This window comes from Chlamydotis macqueenii, chromosome 2 (genome assembly GCF_036417535.1).
Source record: "Chlamydotis macqueenii isolate bChlMac1 chromosome 2, bChlMac1.mat, whole genome shotgun sequence".
Lineage (NCBI taxonomy): Eukaryota > Metazoa > Chordata > Aves > Otidiformes > Otididae > Chlamydotis > Chlamydotis macqueenii.
In genome coordinates, this window is record NC_141557.1 from 11196524 (window position 1) to 11212502 (window position 15979).

At 40.8% G+C, this 15979-nt stretch overlaps 1 protein-coding gene across 2 annotated transcripts in view; it reads right to left on the reverse strand.

Moving 5' to 3' along the window:
- Nucleotides 1-15979, reverse strand: part of ADARB2 (adenosine deaminase RNA specific B2 (inactive)) — a 320892-nt gene that overhangs the window by 53304 nt on the left and 251609 nt on the right. For both annotated transcript variants that reach the window (XM_086741923.1, XM_086741922.1), the window contains one exon: nt 11488-11602. In XM_086741923.1, the coding sequence (XP_086598049.1) occupies nt 11488-11602 (115 nt within the window). The remainder of the gene's footprint in view (nt 1-11487; nt 11603-15979) is intronic.

Here is a 15979-nt window from a genome sequence, read left to right on the forward strand (position 1 = left end):
CCACAATAATTAAGGATAATTGTATTAATGTTAATATATTTATGGATGGTCATATTGCCTTGAGCTGGGCTATTACACACACAAAGCGAACAATGCTGTCTTCCCTACATGACATCCCAAAACGTCAGTCCTGCAGCCACAAAGCTTGCAATAGAAATGATTCAGAAAGACGCTGACAGAAGAGATAGTAAGCAAGAAAAAATATGAAGGTTTGCTTAGCGAATAAGCTGGATATGGAGTACTGGCTGACACCATGTGCTACAGTTATGAGCTGTGCTTTTAAGTCAGTCATGGCCGTAAATGCAAACTGTCCGCTTTGAGATACAGCTCTACAAATAAAACCAGAGTTTTGGCTACTCTAATCAATGTTTCTACTGACTTTAATAGAGTTACTCTCACTTCTAGTGTGCTATGATCATTAAGACCTTCCATAACATGGAATTTGTAGCCCTGCATATTTATGTGTTGGAAAAGGAAAATCAAAATCACCAGGTAATTTCAAGAGGTGTTGACTGTTGTGTGCAATCAGAAAACTGCATTTGCTGACACGAAATCTGAATCACACCGGCTTTATAGCAGAGAACTTCTGTGAAAGTCAGTGGGCTTAATTCACATTGAGCAGGATGGAGTTTGCAACTCCTAATGCCAGCATACAACTGGGATCACACTTTGGCTTCTCAGCAGCTGGTGCGACACGTAGAGAAACACCAGGCAGTACGCAAGCATCTATTTCGCTGCATGTTTTAGACCCTGCTAGTGGTAATGAAATCTATCTTCTTTTTCAATATGACACTGTGAAGACAATTCACTGCTTGGAATATATTCATTTTAGAGTAGAAAAAATAATCAGAAAAATCAGGTTTGATTAATTAAAAAAAACTCCACCTCTTTTATTGAGTTGGAGACAGCTGACACAAAATACTATGTGGTAAAAAGGAAAGCCAGAAATAATGATAGTGTAACATCAGCCCTTGTGAATAATTCATGGGGTAAAATTTCATTTTATTTTAAATGGTGCTGCTTCTCTCTCTGATAAGCAATAATTTTATGCTCTTTCTTTACCTTTTTAAACAAATCAATCAAAAGGATTGTCTGTTGTTATCTGCGAAAAAGTGTATTTGGAATAATTTTCAAGGCAGCTTAATAGAGCTCTGATCACAGAGGTTTAATTTTTTTTTAATACCCTCTACTCGTAGCTGAATAAGTTGAGGTTTCCATTTCAGGTTTGCTTAGGGAAGGAAAATTTCTTGATGCTACACAGAACTGACAAGTCCCACGTTATTTTTTGTTATCTTCTTCCGTGGCAGCTCTACCATATCCTTAGAAAAGCTTTAATTTTTGTGAGAAGAGATAGTCAAGACATGAAAGGGCAGTGATGTGGGAAAAGCTGCCTGTGGGGACGTGCCGTGGGCACAGTCCTGTACCTATTGTCCCAAGGCTGGTCCCTGAGCCTGTGCAGAGTCCTGCGAGGAACTGCACCCCCAAGGATGCAGACTGTGCTTGCCATCCCCGGAGTGGGCAATGGCCCACGCAAAATACTTCTGCAAAAGAGGCAAAGAGCTCTTATCCCTGTGTCCTCCCTGAAAAGAAAGCAAGGAAAGGACACATTTCTCTGAAAAGGAGTTGAAACAGTTGTCCCTGTTTGTTAATGCTTGCATGGGGGTAGGTCTGTGGTTGGAAGCGAGGGATGTGTTTACCCAGCTCTGTCAGTCTGAGCTCTCTCTGTTTTCCCCATAGCTTGCTGATGCATCTGCAACCCCTCTCTTTTCTGAGGTTTCAAGAGGAGTGCAGATGCACGTGCGAGGAGGAAGCTGAGGACTGAGGGTCCAGGGTGTGTGGCATGGGGTATCCTGCCCTTCCATTTCAATGCAGAATGTGCACTCCTGTCACGGGGAGCTCTGCTGTCCCCAGCTCTGCACGGAGAACAAAACCATGCTCACAACTCCAAAAAAATCAATATGTAACCATAAGAGAAGTCTGTACAGTAGGGATGATTAACAGCATGCATACGGCTATTAACAGCATGCGTTTGTCTGCCAGCCATAAAGACTATGCTGCAGCTTAGTTCTTCACCCCCAATTTCTGCTGTGGTGGTGACTGTGATCATTTTAGGGAAAAGATGGAGCCTGGGACTTCAGTGAGCACCCTGGCTGTACCCCAGAGCTCACAATTGGGTGTCCCGAGGAACAGCCCTGAGGGGGTGGAAACAGCTGGTGTGAAGAAGTGTCTGACCAAAGCAATGGGAAGGAAGAAGCATATTAAAGGCTTATGAAATGTAACAGCAAGAGTCTGAAAGACAAATACACAGCTAGCACATATTAGGGATAAAGAAACTGCTAACAGTGAGGTTAAAGATATTTAGGAGTACAAATGGAATGCAGACTTTGAAATGCTGGAGTTGCACAGGGATTTCTTTTGCTGACGTCAGACTGTGGGTTATGTGAAATATATTGTATTTCTGTGGGAAGAGAGGGTATAGAGGGAGCCTCTGAGAGCCTCGTGTTTTCTTCCTTTATTAAGGTTTTGTGTAATTGCATCTCTGGCTGCGCTGCCTAGGGAAGGCTATTCTCTGCAGTGCTCTTCATCAGGGAACAAGCAGGGGCAGAGACGCAGGCCTCTCTACCCTGATCTCTGACCCCTCTCTGCAGGGTATTGTCTGAGAGCAGCTGTGTCTCTCCTTTCACAGCCAGGCACAGTAAACTTCCCCCAGTACCATGGAGTGTTTTGTTGTTTTTTTTTTTTTCACAAATTCCAAATGCAGTTCCTCCAGAAGAAATATCCTTCTCTGGCAAAAGCCAGTTTTGAACTGCTCGCTCACATGGTCAGATGCCTGAACAAGGGCTCTTGCACTACTGCATTTTGCAAGATGTTCCTGTGTAGGTCTTTCCGGTAAGTCTCCTTCACAGGGAGCATTTCCCAGCCTAAAAAAGAACCGACAGGAGGTTGCCGAAGCAGAGGTGAATCAGAAAACAGGGGGGAAACTGCCGAGGGCTGCAGAGGAGAGCAGCCCAGCAGAAAAGAGTACAAAAATTAAATATGTAAACCCTTGGTAAGCAGCACCTATGAAAGTGGTGTAAGTGCCTGAAGGGTGCAAATCCCAAAGAGAGAGGTGGGTACGAAATGGACAATTTAGGCCAATGTAACAGAGGAGTTGGGATGAAATCACAGAAGATAAAAGTCAGACTGAATAACTGGTGAATATTATTAACAATGAGATCTATTAGACTAGAATGGTCTCCCAAGGTAGTGTTGCAAGCCCCATTGTTAATTGATTCATTTAAATCCAAACCAGAAAAAGCACTCAGGAACACACAACAGGGAACAATCTTGCTCTTGCAGGGAAATGGACTGGATGACTTAGTGGTCTTTCCCAGTTCTAATTTCTATGGTTCATTTCTCTTCTCCCCTTAGCGGATGGAAAGGATGAAATCTCATCAGCTTTTCTTCTGAGGAGTGTGCAAGGAGACAGTGCTCTTCTTCCAAGCACCAATGCTCCTTGCCTTCCTCAGTGTGGGCTTTGGAAATCTGGAGGGGTAGGAGGGACAGTCAGCCCAGGCCCCTGCATGCTTCATCCACATACCAATTTTTAACCTAAATTGATAGCAGCAGAATCAAAGTTATTTGAGGGTCTTTTCCTTCCCTGTAAGCTTGAACATCGTGTTTCTCCTCAGGAACACAGCTCTGTAGGGTCTTATAGTTAATTACTAATTTTAAAACAGGACTGAACTGTGCTTTCTCTGACAGACTGTGCCTGCAGATATCTGTTTTTCTCTAATAAATACTATGCCATTGATATCTGAGCATTAAGCAAATTGACAGTCTTATATGCTAGTGAGATCCTTAATTGCCATGAGAAAGGATGAAATCCTGAATGTGGATTTTGGCAGATAAGTACAGGAGGAACTTAATTTTTTCTTTCTTAAGTGTACTTGCATTTAAAAAGTCTTCCTATGTGTTTTAGTAGGTCAGTAAAGTAAAAGTAATGGTTGATGTCACTAAGCCTTTATTCACCCAAAAAACTTCTGCTTTTAGGATGAGACACACTCTTTGTATCGAGATTGGGACAAATTCCAGTTTGGCTTAACAGAGAGCTGAATGAAAGCCTGAACTTTACAGCTCCTGGCTTTGCATACTTAGAGATGGAAACAGAAGTGCCTATTCATTTCCATGTTTTATGTTAATTATCATACCCATCCTTGTGGCCAATGCAATTATATGTGATACAAAGCCAGGGTTTTAAGAGGTGTTAGTTACTATTTCAGTCAGAAATATTCTTTAAACAGCAAGAATCACAGAACAGTTTGGGTTGGAAGGGACCTTTAAAGGCCATCTAGTCCAATCTTCCTGCAGTGAGCAGGGACATCTCCAACCAGATCAGGTTGCTCAGAGCCCCATCCAGTCTGACCTTGCACACCTCCAGGGATGGGGCATCTAACACCTCTCTGGGCAACCTGTGCCAATGCTTCATCACCCTCAGTGTAAAAAATTTTTCCTTATGTGCAGTCTAAATCTACCTTCTTTTAGTTTGAAACTACTACCCCTTGTCCTGTCACAACAGGCCTTGCTAAAAAGCCTGTCTCCATCTTTCTTATAAGATCCCTTCAATATTGAAAGTCTGCAATAAGGTCTCCCTGGAGCCTTCTCTTCTCCAGGCTGAACAGCCTCAACTCTCTGAGTCCTCACAGGAGAGGTGCTCCAGCCCTCTGATAATCTTCATGGCCCTCTTCTGAACTTGCTTCAACAGGTCCACATCCTTCTTGTGTTGAGTGCTTCAGAACTGGATGCAGTACTGCAGGCGAGGTCTCACAAGAGCAGAGCAGAGGGACAGAATCACCTTCTTCAATCTGCTGGCCACGCTTCTTCTGATGCAGCCCAGGGTGTGGTTGGCTTTCTGGGCTGCAAGTGCACTTTGCCAGCTCATGTTGAGCTTCTCATCAATCAAAAAGAACCAAAAGCTAAGTCCAGAGACAGTAACTGGTCTGGGATAAAAGGCTCAGCGTCTGAGAAGAGCTGGCTACGCCGAAACACAAACCAGAACAACCAGCAGGCACAACGGAGAAGAGAATGTTTGCTGCTGGAGCTGTCCAGAAGGCACAAGCAAGAAGTGCTGGAGACACCTACAGCTTCTGCAGCAGGTGGAAAATGGGGGCTCAATTCCCTTCTCAGGCTGAGTCATTCTCCTATGGGAGTGCCAAAAACTGCTGATATTGAGAGAGGGGTCTTTTGCCCTGTTCTTGCAGAACCTGTGCTACCGAACAGCTAAGAGGACAGAGGTAGGTTAGACAGTAAGAGCAAGGAGGGTTTGTGCCATGCACTGGTTGAGGTGCTTACCTTAAAAAATGAAGCCCTCTTTCTGTACTCACTCCCAAACGGTGCGTGCCTTTTATCTTGTTTAGTGTGAAATACATAATCTGGCCTGGAGAGATGACCTTGAACCTGTTTTTCCCCACTTTGTGCAAGGCTACAGGACTGTGTTCCATCTCATATTTTCTGTTTCTAAGTAATGTATCTTCAACTATTTTCTGTTCCTTAGCACTGATTTAACAGATAAGATGAAGAAACACCCAACATTGCTCTTGTAGGGGGAGTACTTGCAGTGACATGCCTAAGCCCGTTTTTTAAAAGAAGTGAATAAACTTGTGGAGCCACAGTTTTAACTGCAAAACCGCAGATGTCCTTCGAACTGGGATTTTGAAACCTAAATCTGTTGGACTGCAGGAATCCTACTCTGGCAATGATAGGTCCACATTACAAAATCCAAAAATAGAGTTGCAACTGTGGAAAAGGGATGCTCTCATGGAGTTCAAAGTTATTTAGAGAGAATCTGAATATTACTGTTTAAGGTTTATAACCACAGGAAAACAGATTTCTGAGACTGACTGACATATATGGTTTCTAACTACATATCTATTTACCTACTCTAAAATATTTTGAGAAAACCCATCATGTGGTGGTGGCGTGTCAAACTGGGCATATGTAAGAAGGGGATAATATTTCCAAGAATATCAAATTACTTTGGGCCACTTCCTTAAGAGCATCAGGCAACAGAAGGTGAAGAAACCTCATGAGATTTTCAAACGTATCAGCACTTTGGGCACCCAATTTCAATTTTGGGAATTTAAATCTCATTGAAACACTGGCTCTCACAGGGACTAGGCTTTTAGCATCCATCTAACTATGCAAATGGGACCCAAGAGCCTAAATTTCTCCTGTGACTCTCTTCTTGAAGAGATCTGCCCTAAGCACTAATCTGTAAATTATTCATAGTTCCTATAACTGGTTTGGCTACTTGAATCCAATCTGGGATGGAGCAGATTGATGCTTTACATAGGACATGAATTTTCTACTGTGTTTTACTGCTTTTCAACTTTCCTATTTAAAATAAGGATCAGAAATCAATTTGCCATCAATATTCCTGATTGTACTTAGATGTCAGGCTTTATGAGTCTTAATATGGCTGTAAAGATCCATGGAGACGCGTTGTCAACTTTGTTTTTTTCTGTTATTCCACTTAGCAGTGATTAAGATCTGTTCTATGAGATACAGATGATAATTTCCTATCTTTTATCACAGCATGAAATGGCTCTTTAGGGCTCTTTTTGTCCAGTTCATCTTTATTTCATACAAGATAACTGAGAAGACCTCCTAGTTTGCTTTTAACATCAAAATGATTGTCAGTATTAAAAAAAAAGATAGAAGAGGGAAAATTGAAGTGAGAAATCAACGCATAACCTTTTTATATGAATGCCACGCTCCTGTGAAAAGGACTGAACTTTCTTAATGCTTCATTTTTAACAGGAAGCATGACAAAAAGTTCCTATCAGTATTTAAACTGCTAAGGTTTGTCAAACACAAATGGGAAAATAATGTTTAAGTAGCAGTCTCATTTTGTCCTTAATGATTATGGGAGGTTTTTTTGCAAGGAGGACCTCAGCAATAATAGATCATCTCCACACCGAGTGACAGGAATTCTTTACTGCATCCAGCGATTTCAGGTGGAGTACAAAGGTATGCCCAGATCTGTTAAAGAGCTGGCAAAGACAAACTCTGTCTGGGCTGTAAATAAACAGTGTGAATGCCACCTACCTTTAGATCGCAGCACTTGGTGTGCAGCTTACACCTCCACCTCTGCCCTGCACTGCCCCGGGCTGGGGCTTCCCATCTCCCAGCTCCGAGAGATGGGGAGCACTGTCCACGCTCTCTCCTCAATGACCCGTGTACCAGTAAAGCTGGTTTCCCTGCTTAGTGACCTGTGGTGAGACTGTGCTCTTTGCCAAGCCCTGAAAGAGCTGCCCCTCGCCAGCGGCTCCTCGGCCTCCTGTCTTGTCTGATAATCCGTGACCTCATACGTCAGGGACAGAGGTACATGAGAGTGCTGCTGTTTCACATTTGTTGATCTGTGTTACAAAATATTAGTTTGCATGCCCTTGTTTTTTTTTCAAACTGTATCAACTGGTCTAATAATAATAACAATAAAAATTATTTCTCCCTGAAAACGTCTCAATAAAAAGGTACAGCACACCAGTGAGTGAAAATAAGGTGTCCCAATTGCACCTGAGAGACAGAGTCACATAGGAAGGGGGGAAGTTGGTAGGTTACCTTAATCTGTGACAACAAGAAACATTATGTCCAGCTATTGTTGTTGCACACCCTGGAATGAATATTGGTTGAGCCTGGCCAACAGCCAAACACTCACCCAGCCTTTTGATCACTTCCCTCTCCTATGGGATTGGCAGAAAAGGGAAGGAACGCAAGAGCAACGTGATCTGGTTGAAGATGTCCCTGCTCCTTGCAGAGGGGTTGGACTAGGTGACCTTTAAAGGTCCCTCCCAACCCAAACTATTCTATGATTCTAAGACTCGTGGACTGAGATGATGATAGTTCATAGTAAGACAAATGCCATAAATCCAAATGCCTGCCCCTTCTCCTTTCCTCAAGCTTTTACTGCTGAGCACAACATCATATGGTATGGAATATCCCTTTCATTAACTGGGGACATACCTGAACCCATCATATCTTCAGGGAAGTCAGGAGAACTACTGTGGACAGTCAGCATGCAATAAAACTTAGGTCCTTATATTAATACTATGCACAATAGCAAGTATATTTATTGCTCTACTTGAAGATATTCTGTGGGAATATGGCTTACTGTACATGGAAGATTTGAATGCAATGTCTTACTTGTTAGACAATTTTTCCTACAGTCAATTAAACAATTTTTGATAGAACAATCTTTTCTGAATGTGTTTCAACAAAATCAGAATGTGTTAGATTCTGGCTGATTTCAAATACATTACAACTGGAGAACTATTAAATAATTTACCCCAATTGTTCTATTTTTTGAAACATTTAGATCAAAATCTGTTATGTTATTTTTTGAATTATTATTATATTCAATTATTATATTATATCAGATAACGTCACATCAGCTGGTATCCAGTGTGATAATTTGCTCCTACCTAGGCAGGTTTTATGACGATGAGATTTCGATGTCTACTAATCAAATATTTTGAAAACTAGCTTTCACAAAAATGCTTGGAGATTTTAACTTTTCATCGCAATTCAGAGTGAAGCGTATCTTAATACATTGGACTGCCTGTTTTTCTGACTAGCCATTTATTACCCCAGAACATTCACAGTCAGTCAATAACATCATTTTCTTCATTTCTTTTCTTTCTTATACTTCGGAATTTGCCGTGGGTGCTACAGCATAAGTCAATTACAGTGCCCAAATGTAACTCTCTCTGGTTTCCCTGGGAAACTGAAATGGCAGAAAAAATGTCAGAGTTCAGGAAAAGAAAACCAATCATCTAGCACATTTCTGTTTTGTCTGTAGAGATTTTGTATTATCTTAACAGCAGTTATCACAGAATCACATTGTGCTTTTTACCAGCTCTGTCTGAAAACCGTACAAGCACAGATAAATCTGTTTCTAGTTGGGATGACATTAAATTAAAATGAAGGCAAAAACAAATTAATTTTTGTCGGTTATAGGTGTGTATGGTGCTAAATGCAATGAAATCTTATCAGATTTGCTTTTGTAAATGTCATTAGTAAATTGTTTGCAGATATCCAAGGGTTTTCTGCCAAATTCTATGTTAAAAACACAGGAAATTGGTACTTATTTGAGTGCTTGATGTGGAAAACCTGTCTGTGCTATCTTTTAACAGAGTGTGTCAAGATCCTTGCTACCTCTGGGAATGACAGTGGGGAACAGAACACAAATCTACAACTTTAGTACAGAAAAAAATGACACAAATGGGAAATGATTCATCTTGCTGTGGTTGGCAGACATTCTTGTGCTGGAAGGAACTAAAATCTTCCTAGAAAATGTACCAAGATAAGGCTGTTTCTAGCTTTGCATCTTCTGTGAATCACTTCATATCTGTGAACTTCTTTTCTAGGCTACACAAAACCAGTAAGCTCCAAAAAAGCAGAATCGACACATTGGATGGTTGACAGATTGAAGGAATACATAAAAGGGGATTTGGAATTATAAAAAAAAAAGCCTTGAGGGAAATGGTTTCTGAACAGAAGTAAAATTATACTTTGTCTTAATGCTGACTAAGAAGAAATATGAAATACAAATGTGTAAAATCCCACTAAGGGCATAGGACTCAAAAAAAAACCCAACATTTTCACCCCTTCCCTAAAGAAGCAACACAGACAGCCCCAACTGCCCAGCAAGGCTAGCAGGGGTCTGGACATGCCCCTTCCCTCCCCTAGCACTGCATACACTCAGAGGCCATAATTTTGGAAGTTATAATTACTTTGGGTGACTTCATATGGTGTGGGCTTCTAAACTGTCCTTCATATGACTGCTTCTTTGGTGCTGTAGCAATGAGGCTGCATTGCTTCCATCATGCTTTTTAAAGTAGGTCTAGGCCTGTGCTAAATGATGCAGGGACTGAACCTTGGCAAGGTAGGAACGAGATGAAAGTCTTACGGGAAAAATACACACTGACTGTAAGAAAACTGAACAGGAATACTGATCTGGGTACAGTCACCCCTCAAAAAGTGGTTAAAGTAAAAATTCTTGGCTCTTGTAACTCAACTTTTTTTAAAAAAAGCATATTTAAACATTCTTCCTTGTGCTCCTCCTGCTTGGAAAGAGTTCCTCTAAAGAAACTACAGCGCTTTGTTTTAATCTGATGAATGCCACAGTCAAGCAAACTGACCATGACAAGGTGGGTGGTATGCTGGGTTTGGTGTGCATCTTCCACATCCAAAAGTCAATCACACTCACCCTTTTATTTTTTTTGGTACTCTATATGTCTCCTGTGGTCTATAGGACTTATGTACCATGTTTTGTGTTTGGACAGCACTGTGTCTGTGCAGCACTTAAAAAAAGGAAGATTGATCCATTATTCCAGGGCCTAAAGTACTATAAAAAAAAAACCAAACAACTAACCAAAACAGATTAAGTAAAATAATTAAAAATTTAGCTGAGGAACAGTTCAGTTTCAACCAGAGGTCTAAAAGACTTTTAAGTCAACTTCTCTGTTTCTAATTTCAGGAGAGGACTGCTCACTCTTTTCACACCAGAAAGGACAAGCACAAGTTACTCTGCACAGAACTCTTAGCTGTGTTTAGGTTCTGTGGTTGGAAAAGATCCAGCAGATAATCCTGTCTCCACCGCGTTGCTGCACAATGCTCACAAATGTCCCTATTGAATCTAGCTAATGTAATTGTTGAAAGGAAGGAGTAAGACAAAGCTGGATGAATTATATATGCCTTTCCCCTCTGAGTTTATCCTGTAATTTCTAAACTCAATCCACTGCTCCATGTGTCTGAGTGAGAATGAAGTTTATGGCAGCATCTCCACTGCTGACATCCTCATAAATACTGAGGTGCCTCAGCTGAGGTATGCTCACAAAGAAAGACAGACCATCTATGCAAGAGTTTCATCAAAGCGCTAAAGATTTCTGCATAGTTTGTGTCCATCTGTTAAGTCTTAATGGGTTAAACATAAAATTTTCACCCTGTTGATAAGTACAAGTATTTCCCATGGTTAGAGCAGAGCAGAATTAAAACTATGCAGGCTCTGCATTTTCTTTCTTTTGATTGGAAAGGAAATGGGCTGAGATTTGCTTTTATTGTCAGTCTAAACCAAGGTTTATAGTAGCCTTGTACAATAAGAACTCCAAGTTTCCAGATCTAAAAAAACCCAATTAATAAATGATAATACTTTTTATTGATAACTGAAAACCCCCATCTATTAGAGGATGCATAATCAGACAGGCCTGCATTTTGTCCTGTAAACAAAACAATGTATGGACATATTTATGAATAAATCTTTACCTGTGTTGCCAATATTTCTTTGTGTGAACTTACTTGAGGTGTAAATATTTAATACTTCTTTTCACTGCATTACTATTATTTTTCTGTGTGGGAGTAAAGGCATCCTTCAACACTGTGGACCAGGTAAATAATGTATTACTTAGTCATGAAAAATGCCAGAGGAAAATAAATAAGAGAATATCTTACCTTTGGTCATCACAATGCCTGCAAGAGTTTTGTGGCGTGCATGCATGGAAGTGAAATTGTCTGTCAGCTCCTGGAACTTCTGTGCAACCATTTGGTATACGGAGTCGGCAAAATCCTGAAAGACACAGTCAGAAAGAATTTTTTCACTTTCTTTGATTGAGGAACCTGGGCGTTTCTGCAGATTAGTCACCTGCTGTCAACTGCTGAGAGGTCCCTTTTAGAATTAGACACCTCCTACTCGAGCAAACATAAAAGGAGTATCTCTCTGTTAACTACATACATCCCCCTCAGAAATGGCCGAACTAACTGAATAAAAGGTAGGACCTATGTTGGCTAGGAGTAGTGGTAAAGGGAGATTTCAAGGCTGACTTTTTCCAGTCCTCCTGCTTGATGATCCAGGATGAGTTTACAGGAAATTTGTTGGTCCTTAAAGCATTTTATTGTCGTAAGCTGAAGAGGTGAATGTCCCACCAAACCACTTCTGCGAGCACACTGAAAATTTCCATTAGCCCACTGAAACATGAGAGCTGAGCTGAGGCTTGGGTTGTAGGGAAGGACCACCTATTTCTGCATTCATGGTGAATTTTCAGCGATGCATTGCTTCTGAGAAAAATGATCAGCTGAGGAATGTGGACTATATTTAACACTGTCAGAGGAGTGCCATGGTCTGTTTTGCTTCCACCTCAACAGCCATTGGGAGGAAGGGAAGGGGAACCTTTGGTTGCACATCCTACCTAAGATGTTGCTTGCATGAGTCCAGTGGTGTGCGATAGTACTGAGTGACTGGTTTGCCATGTCTCCTCCTGAGCACCACAGCTTTGTTGAAAGGTGAAATTTTCCTGTGGACCAGGCTCTAGAGACTGTTTGGTCTGAACCCTCAGGTCTGAGTGAGTCTAATCACCAGGGAGAGCCTTGGGAAGCTGGTTACCGAAGCCAAGCAGGATAAAAGGTCTAAAAAGTGAATTCTGCAGAATGTCTATGGATTAATGTGAACCTAAACCAGCTCTAGTGCTCCTGAGAACACTACTTGGACTATTTCCCTGCTGCAATGTTTAGTATCTTTTCTATTTACTTAATCTCTGTACTTTGGCACGGAGTCTTTCAAGCATACTTTACAGATAAGTCAGAGGAACACTGTTTTTGAGCATGAGTTGTTCTTAAAGTACTTTGCAATCTGAACATTAAAAAAGTAATATACAAAGGATTTATTTTTAAAATTTATTTGAGCTATATGATTTCTTGTGGGAAACCAAGCTGTACCAATCCTTCTGGGAGCAGCTCCCGGGGGCTGGAGCTTACTCTGGGGTGCTGATAGGAGACCTCCTGGCATCCTGTAATCTGGTTGGCCCCAAGTGATTGTGCCTTTGCTAGGAGAAATGGCTTGACCAAGCAACAATTCCAGTTTTTCTCCTGGTGTTGGGCTAAGCTACGTGAGGGGAGGTCCTGGTAAAACAGCCCCTCTTGAATTAATCTAATTTCTTTAAGGAGATTCATGGCACACATTGAGCAGATGCTGAGTCTGATATTCAGCCTCCCGCACCCTGAAAAATCCACAACCATGCAGAAGTAAAGACATGTTTAAGAAAGTCATACTGATTCTTTTTTCCCAAAACTGTTAATGGTGATGAAAACGTGTTGGCAAAACCACTGTGTTTTAAATTGGGAGAACACACAGCTATTTTTCAGAGGAAAGCAGATTCTAATTCACAAATATTATCAGTAACACTGCTGCCACTGAGAGCCTCTGCAGGCTGTACACCATATGTTTCTACAGTTTGTCGCAGAAAGTCAGCTTAATTTTTAAACGTTATTATAGCAAATATAAAAAATCTAATTAAATAAAACACAACAACAATAAGGCAACCTCCTTTTCATAAAACCATTTTTTCCATGTACAGTTGTCCTGGTTCTGGCCAGGATAGGGTTAATATTTACCTGAGCTGGGTGGAGAACTGAAGCTGGTAGCCTTGTAAGTGACTGCAATTTGCTCAAATACATAGAGGATAGGTTTTCTTTGACATAATTTTTCTTTGTTTTGCTAAATGCAACTTTCCAGTATTGCTCTGGGAACCATTTGCCCAAAAAGACAGTTTCATATAACATGGAATAAAACACGCTGGCTTGTTGCAAAAGAAGGAAAGAGGCATATAAACCCTTTATGGGAGATGCATGCAAAATTCCACACTAGAATTAGATGAAAACTAAAAAAATTATCAAGAACAGTTTGACAGTTCCTAAGTGGAATTTCACTTTGACTGCGTTTATATCTTTTCTAATCTAATTGTCCACAACCACCATGTGAGCAAGGTATTGCGCATCCAGTGCTTCTGAAGGATGAATTTTGGGTCAATTCTCATTTGTCAAGCATCAAGGCACCCTTGTGATACAAATGCAATTATAGTCACTTTACAGATGAATGAATGAAGGCACTAAAAGAGTGAGGGACTGGGCCAGGGGAATAGCACGGAGCTGGGCACAGCCAGGTGTTCTGATTTCCTGATGCTCTGGCTAAGTGCTCTGCGCTGGAACACTGCCTGTCTTGCTTAATAGGAAAGTTTGTTTCTAAACTTGTTTTCCCTACTGAAGAGTGACTTCATCCATAACGGAAAACTAAAGTGTATTTGCAGGACTGATATAACTGGGTCCCATATGGTGGACTGAAAATCTGATCAGCTTTATTTAGACTAGAAAGAAAAAAAAAAGAGTATCTCAATAAAAGTGTCTCCACCATCATTTAAAAAAGAAAGAATCAAATCATAAATTTCATCTCCTGCAGTATTGCAGTCTGATCCATGCCTGCACTTCTAGTGTACCCTCCAAATCTGCATCCCAGGGCATTTTGTACTCATTAAGAGTTAATTAGCTTAGAGGCACATACAATTCCTAAAAGAATCGTTTTAAAAATGCTAAATAGAACAAATAACTTTTAACTTTGGATTCAGAAATCCCTACAGTAAGAGCTTTCTTTACTTCATTTGGCAGTAGGTTCTGAAGCCAGAGAGCAAGGAGACTCACTAAAGGCAAAATAACGACATGACTTCAGATAACATTTAGGGATGATAAGGAATTCAGCATTTGCTGATCTCAAGGAGTGACCTGGGACATTAAAGAACAGAAAATCCATTAAATGTGAAGCTTCTTAGCTAAAATAAGTCAGGCAAATATCTTTTTGTCTTGAATCCATTGCCTAAAAGAATGCCAGTGAAATTAATAGAAGCAAAGGAGTGACACACATAACTACATGGAGGATGCAGGAAAAACAATCAGAAACATAGTGTCTATGAGAGGTCATTTACAATCTATAGTGTTGCCCCAAGTTTCCAAATGGATATTCCAAAGTACAATGGAAGGGAGGAAAAGCAGCAGCCTGTTTTTGGAGATGGAGAAAAATAAGAAGTCAAGAGATGCATGGCTCAGCTCTGTAAGAGATTTGATACCCTGAGGATTGACACACGAAATGCAGCGTAATTGCAGGGCCTTGAATAATCCATCCCTGAAAGCTGGCCGACATGCACTGAAATCAGTGATGGCATTTCTGCCGATAAAGAGTCTTTAGACTGGATTTCAATGTTTTTACAAAGACAAAACTGATTACAAATTTATCTAATGCATACAGGACAGATACAGTGGAGATAAGAGTTGGTACCTTTACCCCTGCTCAGTTTGGAACCATAGATTTCATTCCAGAGATTTTCTTGCGTTACTACTAAACAATAATCCTAGGCTAAAAGATAAATATCCAGATGATCATTCATCTGGATATATATGATGGCACATAAACCAGGAAAATCCAACTACTGATGGCCATTTTGAGCTTGGTTGAACTTTTGGGATACAAGATACACTGTGTTATCTGCCGTCAGAAATAACTTAAAAACCATACACAAAAGGAAGCACTCTGTTGTTATTCTCTATTATCAAAACAATTAATCTCAGATAAAAGTTGTATTTAGTGCTATCACGGTTCCTAATGCCAGATATGAATGAAAATAAGTCTCCATTTGGAGTAAATACAAGAGCCAAATACATCTTGGCAGCTTCTGAACAGATACGAGGTTGGTAGTAGAAAAAGGGAACATTTCAGAAGATGAGGGAAAATTTCAGAAGATCAGAGAAAAGGAAGAGTAGAAACTTTCCTTGTGAAAGAGAAATTCAGTGCAATTAATACAGGTGCATGCCATTGCACTGATCACATAATGGTAGAGAAATGGCAGCTTGGGGCCGGGGGGAAAAGGCAGAATAAAACAAAAATATATGGGCAGTCAGAATTCTGGAAATTTTTACCAAAGCACACTGAAGAATAAATGCTCAAATATTACTTGCGTGCTGGACCTAGGACGGACTTATGCTTAGGGGTTTAATCTCCTTGGAAAACTGGACTCTGATACAAAACGCCACTGATGCCAGTGGAAGTATGCCTGACTCTGAGGTGTTCCAGGTAAGCGGCAAGGATGGGAGTTCACGCGTGCCCATGCCCTGGCCAGACAGGGTG